At 44.5% G+C, this 14,247-nt stretch overlaps 1 protein-coding gene across 5 annotated transcripts in view; it reads right to left on the reverse strand.

The window, feature by feature from the left end:
- Positions 1-634: 634 nt before the first annotated feature.
- The window catches only part of LOC124041544 (serine/threonine-protein kinase tousled-like 1-B), a 59,429-nt gene continuing 45,816 nt past the window's right edge, over positions 635-14,247 (reverse strand). For 4 of the 5 annotated variants that reach the window (XM_046359256.1, XM_046359255.1, XM_046359254.1 and 1 more), the window contains 17 exons: positions 13,994-14,037; positions 13,671-13,772; positions 13,495-13,581; positions 13,170-13,262; positions 12,971-13,081; positions 12,754-12,890; positions 8,696-8,887; positions 7,880-7,946; positions 7,685-7,782; positions 7,357-7,438; positions 7,178-7,269; positions 6,924-7,013; positions 6,598-6,767; positions 6,369-6,504; positions 6,175-6,286; positions 5,953-6,060; positions 635-2,753 (listed from right to left, as the gene is read on the reverse strand). In XM_046359256.1, coding sequence (XP_046215212.1) covers positions 2,607-2,753; positions 5,953-6,060; positions 6,175-6,286; positions 6,369-6,504; positions 6,598-6,767; positions 6,924-7,013; positions 7,178-7,269; positions 7,357-7,438; positions 7,685-7,782; positions 7,880-7,946; positions 8,696-8,887; positions 12,754-12,890; positions 12,971-13,081; positions 13,170-13,262; positions 13,495-13,581; positions 13,671-13,772; positions 13,994-14,037 — 1,868 coding nt within the window. In that variant the 3' untranslated portion in view covers positions 635-2,606. The remainder of the gene's footprint in view (positions 2,754-5,952; positions 6,061-6,174; positions 6,287-6,368; positions 6,505-6,597; positions 6,768-6,923; positions 7,014-7,177; positions 7,270-7,356; positions 7,439-7,684; positions 7,783-7,879; positions 7,947-8,695; positions 8,888-12,753; positions 12,891-12,970; positions 13,082-13,169; positions 13,263-13,494; positions 13,582-13,670; positions 13,773-13,993; positions 14,038-14,247) is intronic. The other variant, XM_046359253.1, reaches the window with a different exon arrangement.

Raw genomic sequence — 14,247 nt, forward strand, 5'->3', positions numbered from 1 at the left:
ATAAAATAAAGGTAAAATAAATAAAAAGTCTACACCTGTTGTATCCGGCATGTGACCAACTTTGATTTAGATTTGACGAGGGTATCTTTATTTTACGAGGTAAGTTGACTGAGAACACATCCTTTACAGTAATACCCCGGGGAATAGTTACAGGGGAGAGGGGGGATGAATGAGCCAATTGTAAGCTGGGGATGACCGTGATGGTATGGGGGCCAGATTGGGAATTTAGTCAGGACACCGGTTTAACGTCCCATCCGAAAGACGGCACCCTACACAGGGCAATGTTCCCAATCACTGCACTGGGGCATTGGAATATTTGCTTTTAGAGCAGAGGAAAGGGTGCCTCCTACTAGCCCTCCCAACACCACTTCCAGCAGCACCCGGTCTCCCATCCAGGGAACAACCCTGCTTACCTTCAGAAGCAAGCCAGCAGTGGGATAGAGGGTCGTATGCAACATGGTGAAGCCCTTTTCAGTCTCTCAGCCTTTTGACAAATGGCATCTGTCTGCCATTCTCTCATCGGGTACAACTGACAACTATCTGACCTTGGGTCCGGAAGAACTCCTGGCCCTAGTTATACATAAACGTGTGTGTTGAGTGAGAGATATATGCACAAACCAAAAGGTGGCCTTAGTTGGACTTGTAAGGCAATCTTTATTGCATATGAATGACAGGACCTGACATTGCCTCCCTTCAATTTTGACATTTATCTGTGCTGTGTGTATAAGACAGTGATAAAACCAGTTTACAGTACATGGCGTTGATCGGCGTGGGCTCCTCTGTTAAGTCTGCCATGATGTTCAATATAAACCCCTTTTGTAGCATAGGTGTTGTCTGTTGAGAGCTCCTCACAGTCTTCCAATATAAAGAATACTAGGTAACTCTACTTCGAGCACTTTACATTCGGTAGATGACCAATATGACTGTGCCATACCATAGACTAAAACCAGCTGCAATAACTCAGGACACCTCATATGTCAGTGTTACACAGGCCTTATGACTGAGGTTCAAGCAAAGTGTTACTGAACAGAACAGAGCCTGATCAACCTAGGCTTTTCCTTCACAAATTAACAGTTTCATACAACTTATATTTATATATGACACATGGTTTCCAGACGATAAACATTGCGGTCGTAAAACAGTTCAAAGTTATTGGTTCACCTGGCATACAGAAGCACTTCGTAGGGCCCCTGAAGAGTAGGCTATCCACTTCAGGGGCCCTAGTGTTCCTCTTCACACAGGTCTGCACTATCTGTACCTGAGGCAGATCATACAGATTTTAACTAACTACAAGCGACATCTACATAGCAGCAGCAACAAAAAAAAAAGCCTTTTCGGAGCACAAACAAGGAGACGTGAGGGAAACCAACGGTCGGACATACTAGACCATTGCATGTGCTCAAAGTTTGCACCTGTTATTTCCCACAGATAATATAAAGCATTAAAAGGTGAACAGCAGGTAAAACAAATACGAGAATGATAATATTACCAAAAAAAATTAGGTTCAATAATTTCATGTTTCTAGGCATTTGTATTTTATTTCTTTGTGAAAACAACAGGTGCAAACGGGCACTGGTGAGAGTTCAGTAAATCCTGTGTGTTGACCCTCTGTACAGACAGACTGCAGATATGTCACTCCTACACATGAAATGTACATAGAGTTTCCCCAGATGATTCCTGTATGGAAACATCAATCTTTACGATACAGTTGATCCTCACATGGTTACATTTTGTTCTGACAAAAACAGACTTCCATGCCTGAACAAGCAGCGCCTTGAGGGATGGATCCATTGAGGACCGGAACACGCCAAAACCAACCTCTTTCACACAGCCAGATTATATTCATCCAGGAGTAGGTTTAATTATTGATTCTAAAAATGTGACTTCATGAACATAGATGGCATACTTCTGGCCAACAGTCTGAGACTGAAGCTTAGTTAAGTCCAGGACAATTTCAAGAAGCTATGGCCATGAAACCAAATAATCTCGAGTGCAATTTAGTCCAATGGTAGGGTTTAACGTGGGTCAGTGAAACCAACTGATCTGCTTTGGCGACTTAAGCCACATCCCAAAAGTAACTCTACCTTCTATAGAAGAGACTAGGGGTCTATTTGGGAATGGGATTCTGTCCTTTGCAGAGAGGCTGTTTAAAATGTTGCTGGAGGGGATTCCAATTAACAACAGCTCTACCAATAAAAGCCCAGTCCAGCACAAGCAAGGGATGTGGCCTAGCCCCACTCTATTAAGTCCTCACGGCAACAGGCACAGCCTGTCCAATGGCATGCACAATGGGCAGAACTTTCTCACCTCTCTCCCCATCTCGCACTCAAAACTAGGTTCACAACACAGTAACGTTTCTGCAAAGCTACTTGGCAACGTGGAAAGTGTATCCACTTCCGCCCCCCTTCCCCCTCATCTCTTTCCATGTCTCACAACGTGCAATCCATTTCATTCCATTCAGCCAAACAAATTCACGTTCCTGATCCCTTCACATTTTCACAGTGGCCGGGCGATTTAGAATACCCAACGCCACTCCATTTCCCATATTTGGATCAATTCTGCTCCAGGATTGGCCAGTGGGCCTGTCAGTCATGTTCATCAGCCCGTCAGTAGGAGGAGATTGAGGAGGCGGGCTGAAGAGAGCCAGAGGAGTTGGAGCGTCTCATGTGAGGGAGAAGGTACGTGTCTGTGCCCAGCTGGTGAACGTCAAATCGATCCTCCTTACGGTAGGCCAGACAGCGTCGGATAAACGCCTGACACACAGAGAGAGAGGGATGTTAGTTTATGGAATTAGGATCTGCTTATCAAGCTTTGTCTGTACTAGTCACATTGAAATGTACAATCGTCAGGACATGTCAAAGTCAACCAATATGTGTACAATTCAGAGGAACACTTGAGTATTATTCTCCTTGGCTTGTTAGCCTGTCTCACCTAGGGCCGTGGCGGTCACGAAATTTCAGCCGGTGATTGTCAAGCACATAACTGGTCAGTCTCACGGTAATCGACCGTTAATTAACATAAACGATGTCTAACAATTGTATTTTCATCGACAGTTATAATGAGTATTTCTGTCAAATGATGTGGCTCTCTGCAATATCACCGGATGTTTTTGGAACGAGTGAACGTAACGTGCCAATGTATAATGAGATTTTTTTATACAAATACGCACTTTATCAAACAAAACATGTATTGTGTAAGTCGCTCTGGATAAGAGCGTCTGCTAAATGACTTAAATGTAATGTAATGTAAACACATTTAGCATCACCTGGCTTCCACAGACTACAAACCATTTTAAAAACTCTAATAAATCTATGTAATATAGCCTACACCGTCACAATATCTCCAGTATTTATTTTAGACAGGCCAAAAGAAGCACGATGAAGAAAATGTAGTCTATTACAGAAGAACAGTTGTCCCCATGTTAGGCCCTGATCTGGCTATGCCAAATGGCTGTGGGCTACACTAGTTCATTTAGTTGTCCCCATGTTAGGCCCTGATCTGGCTATACCAAATGGCTGTGGGCTACACTAGTGCATTTAGTTGTCCCCATGTTAGGCCCTGATCTGGCTATGCCAAATGGCTGTGGGCTACACTAGTTCATTTAGTTGTCCCCATGTTAGGCCCTGATCTGGCTATGCCAAATGGCTGTGGGCTACACTAGTTCATTTAGTTGTCCCCATGTTAGGCCCTGATCTGGCTATGCCAAATGGCTGTGGGCTACACTAGTTCATTTAGTTGTCCCCATGTTAGGCCCTGATCTGGCTATACCAAATGGCTGTGGGCTACACTAGTGCATTTAGTTGTCCCCATGTTAGGCCCTGATCTGGCTATGCCAAATGGCTGTGGGCTACACTAGTTCATTTAGTTGTCCCCATGTTAGGCCCTGATCTGGCTATGCCAAATGGCTGTGGGCTACACTAGTTCATTTAGTTGTCCCCATGTTAGGCCCTGATCTGGCTATGCCAAATGGCTGTGGGCTACACTAGTTCATTTAGTTGTCCCCATGTTAGGCCCTGATCTGGCTATGCCAAATGGCTGTGGGCTACACTAGTTCATTTAGTTGTCCCCATGTTAGGCCCTGATCTGGCTATGCCAAATGGCTGTGGGCTAGTTCATTTAGTTCATTTAGTTGTCCAAATGGCCTACACTAGTTCATTTAGTTGTCCCCATGTTAGGCCCTGATCTGGCTATACCAAATGGCTGTGGGCTACACTAGTGCATTTAGTTGTCCCCATGTTAGGCCCTGATCTGGCTATGCCAAATGGCTGTGGGCTACACTAGTTCATTTAGTTGTCCCCATGTTAGGCCCTGATCTGGCTATGCCAAATGGCTGTGGGCTACACTAGTTCATTTAGTTGTCCCCATGTTAGGCCCTGATCTGGCTATGCCAAATGGCTGTGGGCTACACTAGTTCATTTAGTTGTCCCCATGTTAGGCCCTGATCTGGCTATGCCAAATGGCTGTGGGCTACACTAGTTCATTTAGTTGTCCCCATGTTAGGCCCTGATCTGGCTATGCCAAATGGCTGTGGGCTACACTAGTTCATTTAGTTGTCCCCATGTTAGGCCCTGATCTGGCTTTGCCAAATGGCTGTGGGCTACACTAGTTCATTTAGTTGTCCCCATGTTAGGCCCTGATCTGGCTATGCCAAATGGCTGTGGGCTACACTAGTTCATTTAGTTGTCCCCATGTTAGGCCCTGATCTGGCTATGCCAAATGGCTGTGGGCTACACTAGTTCATTTAGCAGTCAAGATTCGCTTAGAATTCCGTGGCATTATTTTACAGTATGAAGAACACAATTGAAAACAGCTGAATAGAATAGGATATTTTCTCTAAACGACTTGAGTGCACACATGCGGTTATTCTGTGTTGGGCGGTTAATGTAACTTTAGTTGTTCTACAAACGTTGGGCTATATGTTTAGATTTTTTTATACATTGTAAGGCTGCATGATGAGACTAATGATGACTTGAAAAAAAGTCACTTGAAAGGCATGAGCTCAGCTTTTTTTGCGCAGGCTGTACACACTTCAGTCTCATTCACAATTTGACAAGCTTGTAAATGCCTCGAATTTTACAGCTGCATCCCCTTTGTGGCCATAATGAACCCTAGTGCTGCGTTGTGCCCTTCTCCCCAAGTGTGCTGCGCAATCCTCAATCAGCTCTCCGATATGTGATCAGGTCTTTCTCACAGGCTACAAGTGAAGACAAACACTTCAGGGACACAACTGTGCACGTCCTTATCCAATTCCGAGGTGCATATTGAAGATATTGGGTGAACTGTCCACATTTACTTTTCTTCAGCCAATAAGATGAGTAGGCCTAACGAACAGCAAAAGCACTAGCCTGTGTCAATCTACTATCCCCCATAGTACAAAAGTCGACATATTCTATTAGGTACGAGAAATATTCCAAACTGACTGGAACAGTTGTGGGATGCGATAGATCGCAAATTAATAGAACCACTAGCATAAAAAAAACCTTTTAATGCAATGTGGCTGACGCAATAGATCAGAACGTTTAGCTTCAAATGTTGATAAACTATTAGGCTATTTCTTCACATTATAAGTGCAGCAATGCGCACATGGTAGAAGGCTATAAGCGCAAATGTTCCATTAGCGGAAAACATTATCAAAAGTGAACGCAAATGCGATTATGCATGTGATGCTTTTATTATTAAGGTTCATTTTTATGGTGAAAATGATCTTCCCCAAACTTGAAACTCACACTCTGCTTACATTTGTATTGATATCAGAGTGATTAGAGGGACAACAGAGTGCCGAGTACCAGGCAGTTAGCCAGTTTGGGAGGCTACTAATGACCATCAGCAGCATCAGAGCTTGGAGAAGCCCAATTACCGTGACTAAAACGGTCACGTGGAGTTTGACTGCATTCATGACTCGTGACCGCCGGTGTGGCGGTAATACGGTCACCGCAACAGCCCTAGTCTCACCTTGGCCTCTGTGCTGGCCTGGGGCTTGGCAGGGAACTGAACCTCAGTGGCTTTGAGGATGGTGTTCTCCTGAAGAATATCCTGCTGAGACTGGTTGTGGCCAAACGGCTGCAGGAACACACAAACCAATGTTAGACAAAAAACACAACATAGACTAATAGGGTCAGATGTTCGCACCTTCAGAAGTGTCAATTCAAAAGGAGCCATAATAAGTGGGCTTACCTTCCGTCCATAGAGGCACTGGAAGAAGATGACCCCGATCGACCAGACGTCCACCTTGTTAGAGATCTTAGGAGGCTCCTTGCCCACCACAAAACACTCTGGGGGAAGGTACCTGGACAAGAGGAATGGGAAAACATGGAAGGCAATATACCCAAGAAAACACTTAATATAACTGTTTGTGTGATGAGTCTCACCAGTATGTGCCAGCTCCCTGTGAGGTGAGGTCCATGCCGTCCACTCCATAGTTGTCATCATCCATGATCTTAGACAGCCCAAAGTCTGTAATCTTTATCTCGCCACACGCGGTCCCATCCACCAGCAAGATGTTACCTGCACAAACGGCAGTGCGTGAGTTGAGCGTAAGGTCTGTGTTACATACACAAACATGAGTCTGTGTGTGTGTGTGTGTGTGTGTGTGTGTACCTGGTTTGAGGTCATAGTGTATGATGGGGGGTTTGATCTCGTTGAGGTATCGCAGGGCGTTGACTATCTGCATGACGATGGACCGCGCCTCCTTCTCGGACATCAGCTTGTTCTGTTTCAGATAGAAGTCCAGGTCGTTCCCCTCACAGAACTCTAAAACCGTACAGAACCTGGGGGGGAAAAAAAGAGAAAAAGAGGACAAAAGATTCCATTAACAATAAACTAAAAAGGCATCTCAATGGACTAAAATTCCTTCCACATCTCCTCTCCTTTATCTGCACTGATGTGAAAGAACTGAACTAGGTTTGGGGTAAAAAGAAACTTACGTGTCTGTATCCAGGGAGAAGTAGTCGTAGAGTTTGACTATTCTGGGATGGTCCAGCTGTTTGTGTATCCGATACTCTCTACAGGCATGTCTGGGACAGGAAACAATGTGTGTTTCTAAGTCTGGTCAAATAAATGTTTACCAAAATGGTACAATGTGGGTTGTGAATCCTGTGTCTCATAACAGTGAGAGCAGATGGGACAATGTGGGTTGTGAATCCTGCGTCTCATAACAGTGAGAGCAGATGGGACATACTTGTGGTAGTTCTCCTTCTTCTCCTCTCTCCAGTTCTTGTTGAGCTGGTGGATTTTAACGGCTGCGTAGCGCTGCTCAAACAGGTCAAAGGCCTGAAGAGAGACATTAGAAGCATAGGTACCGTATGGATCTAGAATCTGTTAATAATCATTCCCAAGCACATAGTAGTCAATCCGTACCTTATAGACCTCACTGAAGCCTCCTCTGCCCAGCAGATACAGCAGCAGGTACCTCTCGTTCAGAGTGGGGTGGTCTTTAAACCTGACAGACATACAGCACAAGCTGAACCATTTCCTTCTGACAACATATAGGGTTTATTTAGCCAAATGACCCCTGCAAGAACTTCATCTTACAAATGCCTAGAAAGTGGTCTATGAACTGGCCAGTTAGCAACACTATAGCTAATGGCCCACGGGTATGTAGGTCCCAGGGTGGATTTTGCACCGGGGCACAGTGGAGCGGTTAGGTGTTCCTATACGATTGTGACTCTTCCTGTCCTGTACTTACGATGAGCTGTCCTCGTTGTTGATCCTCTTCAGCTCTCTGATGTGGAGGTTCCTCACCCGCTCTAACCGCTCCAGCTCTGCCTGGATCTCAGCCTCCTCCTGAGAGACAGTCACTCAGTCAATCGTATTCATTTTGGGATTCGGACCATAGTGGAGTTTTTTTTATAAACGTGTTTGTGTTCATATTGACTCGGACCTTCTTCAGGTGTCCCAGGCGAAGCTTGAAGATCTCCTCCTGTTCGTGATACTCAGCCAGAGTCAACCTAACAAATGGTTGATTTAAAGTCACTGCACCAACATCGAAACAGTGTGAGTGTGTATCAGTGGTGAAAAAAAAGCCAATTGTCATACTTGAGTAAAAGTAAAAAAAGGTACCTTAATAGAAAATGACTCAAGTAAAAGTCACCCAGTGAAATCCTACTTGAGTACATTTACATTTACATTTAAGTCATTTAGCAGACGCTCGAGTAAAAGTCTAAAAGTATTTGGTTTTAAATATACGTAAGTATCAAAAGTAAATCTAATTGCTAAAATATAAGTATTAAAAGTATAAATCATTTCAAATTCCTTATATTAAGCAAACCAGACGGAACAATCTTTCTTTAAAAAAAAAAGTTAGATAGCCAGGGGCACGCCCCAACACTGACATTTACAAATTAAAGTGTTTAGTGAGTCCTCCAGATCAGAGGCAGTAGGGATGACCAGGAATGTTCTGTTGATAAGTGTGTGAATTAAACAATTTCCCTGTCCTGCTAAGCATTCAAAATGTAATGAGTACATTTGGATGTCAGGGAAAATGTATGGAGCAGAAAGTACATTATTCTCTTTAGGAATGTAATGAAGTAAAAGTAGCCAAAACTATAAATAGTAAAGTGAAGAGTACAGATACCAAAAAAAACTGACTTAAGTAGTACTTAAGTATTTTTACCTAAGTACATTACACCACTGGTGTGTATGCATCTGTCCATACACATGCATACTTGTATGTACTAGTGTGTGTGCGTACACTTACATCTGGGGCAGGGAGGGTTTGAGGAAGGGGTCGGGGTCATTGCCGTTGACGACCTTGGTCTTGCGTTGTTTGGGTTCAGAGGTGGTTGCTAGGGAGAGGGAGGGGGAGGAGGGATTGGGGGGCTTCCTCTTGGCCAGCAGCTTCCTCTGACGCTCTATCTCCTCTCTCTGCTGGTTGATACCCTCCTGCTGCCTATACGGAGAAGAGGGTTATTAAGCTTTTTAGAAGGTAATAAGGTCAATCCACATAAAAGCGTGGATCGTTTCATTAATGCTCTGGAGAGCCCATATCACCTCCACCCTACCTGACACCCTAGACCCACTCCAATTTGCTTACCGCCCAAATAGGTCCACAGACGATGCAATCTCAACCACACTGCCCTAACACACCTGGACAAGAGGAATACCTATGTGAGAATGCTGTTCATCGACTACAGCTCGGCATTCAACACCATAGTACCCTCCAAGCTCGAGACCCTGGGTCTCGACCCCGCCCTGTGCAACTGGGTACTGGACTTCCTGAAGGGCCGCCCCCAGGTGGTGAGGGTAGGCAACAACATCTCCTCCCCGCTGATCCTCAACACGGGGGCCCCACAAGGGTGCGTTCTGAGCCCTCTCCTGTACTCCCTGTTCACCCACGACTGCGTGGCCACGCACGCCTCCAACTCAATCATCAAGTTTGCGGACGACACAACAGTGGTAGGCTTGATTACCAACAACGACGAGACTGCCTACAGGGAGGAGGTGAGGGCCCTCGGAGTGTGGTGTCAGGAAAATAACCTCACACTCAACGTCAACAAAACTAAGGAGATGATTGTGGACTTCAGGAAACAGCAGAGGGAACACCCCCCTATCCACATCGATGGAACAGTAGAGGAGAGGGTAGCTAGTTTTAAGTTCCTCGGCATACACATCACAGACAAACTGAATTGGTCCACTCACACTGACAGCGTCGTGAAGAAGGCGCAGCAGCGCCTCTTCAACCTCAGGAGGCTGAAGAAATTCAGCTTGTCACCAAAAGCACTCACAAACTTCTACAGATGCACAATCGAGAGCATCCTGGCGGGCTGTATCACCGCCTGGTACGGCAACTGCTCCGCCCTCAACCGTAAGGCTCTCCAGAGGGTAGTGAGGACTGCACAACGCATCACCAGGGGCAAACTACCTGCCCTACAGGACACCTACACCACCCGTTGTTACAGGAAGGCCATAAAGATCATCAAGGACATCAACCACCCGAACCACTGCCTGTTCACCCCGCTATCATCCAGAAGGCGAGGTCAGTACAGGTGCATCAAAGCTGGGACCGAGAGACTGAAAAACAGCTTCTATCTCAAGGCCATCAGACTTAAATAGCCACCACTAACATTGAGTGGCTGCTGCCAACACACTGTCATTGACACTGACCCAACTCCAGCCATTTTAATAATGGGAATTGATGGGAAATGATGTAAATATATCACTAGCCACTTTAAACAATGCTACCTTATATAATGTTACTTACCCTACATTATTCATCTCATATGCATATGTATATACTGTACTCTACAACATCGACTGCATCCTTATGTAACACATGTATCACTAGCCACTTTAACTATGCCACTTTGCTTACTTTGTCTACACACTCATCTCATATGTATATACTGTACTCAATACCATCTACTGTATGCTGCTCTGTACCATCACTCATTCATATATCCTTATGTACATGTTCCTTATCCCCTTACACTGTGTATAAGACAGTAGTTTTGGAATTGTTAGTTAGATTACTTGTTGGTTATCACTGCATTGTCGGAACTAGAAGCACAAGCATTTCGCTACACTCGCATTAACATCTGCTAACCATGTGTATGTGACAAATAAAATTTGATTTGATTTTTTGATTTGAGCACCCCCCCCAAATATTTTGGGGAATTTTAACCGTTAATGAAATACATTTGAAATAACGTAATTAAATATGCATCTTATCACACGCGCACACCATACAATTATTTCATAAAGACAATGAAAACAGCATTCCTCCACTGTTCTATTTGTTTGCATATCAACGTTGTGTCGCTTGTCAAGAAGCCAAATGCACAACCCTAACCCGAGATTCCCCCTCTTTCAAAGTTTCTAAACAGACAGGGTTCTACACTAACTTTTTCCAATGGTGGCACTGGTGCTAACTTTTTCCAGTCGATTTGGTCGCACCAATTTGTTTGCCTGGCCTGTCCCATAAGGTGCCTGCCTGTATCCCATACAGAACCAGGCTAATAATGACTTTTTAAAATTAGCATGCCGTGTTCTTAAATTGATTTGGATAGATTTACTCTAACAGCAAAGAAAATATACCTCAAATAAAAGTGCAAAATGTATTTATTGATCCCCCAAACTCAACTCTGGACCTCGAAGCCAGTTCCACTGCTTGTTTTCATCGCTCCACTCTAATCACGGACTGACTTCGACCTGGAACACCAGGTGGGTGCAATTAATTAATCAGGTAGAACAGCAATCCAACAGGCAAGTGATTTTTTTTGGCCCCCAAAGTTGAGGAAAATAATAAATTAAAGACCGTAAAAACACCAGTAAATCTCCAGTAAATCTCCAAGTGATTTTAATTTCATTTAAGTATTCCCACGCATAGAGTGATGTGTGTCTGAAATGTTTTAGTTAAATATTAAATCTGTTTGGGCTTCTTGCAGTCTACAAATTTTGTGCTTTTTGTTTCAGTCCCCCGACCATCTGCTCAATAAATAAAATTGTTCCCGCAGCTGAATCCGGTTGATGATCCCTGAGTGATGAACACCCCTGCTCCAGAGGGTAGAATTAGAAAAAATATATACTTCATAGCAAAACGATACCACAGCAAAAACAAAGAGGGGAGAACAGTTATTTCCCCCAGTTCTTCACCCCCCCCCACTCAATTTCGTGATATCCAATTGGTAGTTAGTCTTCTCCCATCGCTGCAACTCCCTTACGGACTTGGGAGAGGAAGGTCGAGAGCCATGCGTCCTCCGAAACACAACCCTGCCAAGCCAAACTGCTTCTTGACACACTGCTCGCTTAATCAGGGGACCATTTGTGTGGATTTACCCTTTAATTTAGGTGCGCACCAGCCAGACTGTTGTGTTCGGCTAGCAGCGTTTCTGTAGCCATAGGCAGCGCGTTTCAAGTTTGGAGAAGCTAATGACATTTTTTTGCATTCCATGCATCATCACATTTGTAGGTTTATTTAAGATGGCCTACTATTCCTAACGTGATGAGTAGATTGATAGTCATAACTTACCCAAATAATATAACTCAATGACTGTTCGCAAGAAAATACAGTTCAATGCATGGCTGAGCGTGTAGTGGCGTAGAATTGGCCAAGGCTACCTCAGATACGTTCCTTGGCCTTATAGAAACATTTAATACAATTCTACTACACCATCGGTACTCAAGTACTATTTGTGAAGGTCCCAGTCACACAGGTCCAGTCACCTAGGTGGCAAAGGTCGAAGTGGATATGGTCATTTATCCACATAGTAACAAACTCCCACCTTGCAACACATGCGATTCCAAAACTGTTCACACCCCTCTTATTGGCGGAGAGAACATTTTCCCAAAATATATATATTTTTACGACCTTAACAACCAATAAAACACTTGTCACACTGCCAAGTCAAACGGTCTCAAATGAGACTGTATTGGTCACAGTACGGAGCCAAGAACAGATGTTCATCGCGGTTCCAAATCTGGCAGCTCGCATAAGGTGCACTGTTTAGAACAGTGTTTTCATGCTAATTGCATTTTGGCTGCTTCATTACAGCAGTAGTATGTTCAATGACATAGCCGTTTGAATGAGAGTCGACTGGCTTGCTACTGTTGCATGTTTCAATGAAGCTTTAAAATGAAAAAATGTCTGTTCCTTGTATGCACACAAAGTATTTTTAGTTGGTCACCTCATACTATTTGGAACAAATTTAACCGCCTGTTAACCGGTTAAAGAGGGTTGGTTAGACGGCAGCAAAATGGACCAAAATGTGCATCCCTAATGTAAATACATGTTGCTTTGTGAAGTGTGCGTGTTCTCACTTGACAAGGTTCTGGAATGCGTAGCCGTCGGTCCACTGTTCAGTGTAGGAGGCTCCATGTCTTACGGTGGTGAAGTGACCCAGTCTCAGACGGTCCTGCATGCTCTTCTCTCTGCACGACTGTTTCTCCTGGGTGCTCTACAAAACATCACACGGGTTAACATGCAAGTTCATCCCGACACGTCAGTAACAAGCTCAAACACAAACTATCTGTGTACCTTCTCGATGAGCAGCTTCTTGCTCATGGTGATGCATTTGTTCAGTCTCTCCTTGTATTTCTCCAGTAGTTTCTGCTGTTCATCAATCTGTCGCCTCAGGTCACAGTTAGCCTACAAGAAAAACGGTCAACGACAATAGATGATCAATACACAACCTAGAAATATCCCCTATAGTACCCTAACTAGCACCTAAACTCACCCTGAGCAGGTCATCGATGCGTCCCTCTTTCTTCTCCAGGTCCAGACTCTTGTTGCTCTCCAGAGCAGCCAGCTTCAGACCTGTCAACTCCGTCTGGGGAGAGAAAGGTGTTTGACATGTGAGGAGCAAGGGAAGTAGATGTGAGAAGAGTATGAGGAAAGAAAGAGTCTTGTTCCCTGGTCGAGGAAGACGTGGATGTCGATTATGGCAGCCCCCCCCCCCCCCTCTCTGATTCAGAGGGGCTGGGTTAAATGCTGAAGACACATTTCAGTTGAATGCATTCAGTTGTACAACTGACTAGGTATACCCCCTTTCCCTTTCCTACCTGCACACACTTGCTGGCGCAAGATTTGTAGTTCATCAGGGGATCGCCAAAACACAGACCGGTGGGAGAGGAACTGTTCTGTCGGATCTATAGACAACACACATACAACATTGTTCTAAACAATGTGATAGAATGCCGGAGCCTACAAATCTTCTACAGCGTGGGTGTATACATACGATAGAGCCTGGTGCAGAGTGAGCTCCGTGGTGTGAGTTCTGCGGTGAGCGGAGGACCTGTGGTAGAGCCCTCACTGGACTGGAGCCATTCCCCCCATGGAACTACACACAGGAAATAGCAGGGTGAGGAAAGGGAAGTGACATCATCTACATATAGCCCAGCAATAGCAGAGTGCCTCAAGAAGTGAAATTGACTGTCAGTCAATCACAATCTGCTTAATCAATCATTAAACCCCCCCAACCCAATCAGGTTATCACCGCTATGGAGAACTCAGTTACATTTGAACAAGGAGACTGAAACAATTACATTATAGGACACTCACATCAAAGTAGTCACTGATCTTGGGCCCCCGTGTGGAAGTCTTCCCTGTAGGAGAGGAGAGCCGATAGCCTGGGTTAGCAATGCATAACACAGCATACTGTACACAGCATAGCAGATAGAGGTTAGAACAACTCAGGGACTAGGGGTGTGAAAACCAAAACACAAATGTTTTCCCCGCCCCCCACAAAATTAAAATGACAGTGCAGTTATTACAACATGTTATTTTCCGTGTTATAACCAAACTAGAAGATAAGG

This window comes from Oncorhynchus gorbuscha, linkage group LG08 (genome assembly GCF_021184085.1).
Source record: "Oncorhynchus gorbuscha isolate QuinsamMale2020 ecotype Even-year linkage group LG08, OgorEven_v1.0, whole genome shotgun sequence".
NCBI lineage: Eukaryota > Metazoa > Chordata > Actinopteri > Salmoniformes > Salmonidae > Oncorhynchus > Oncorhynchus gorbuscha.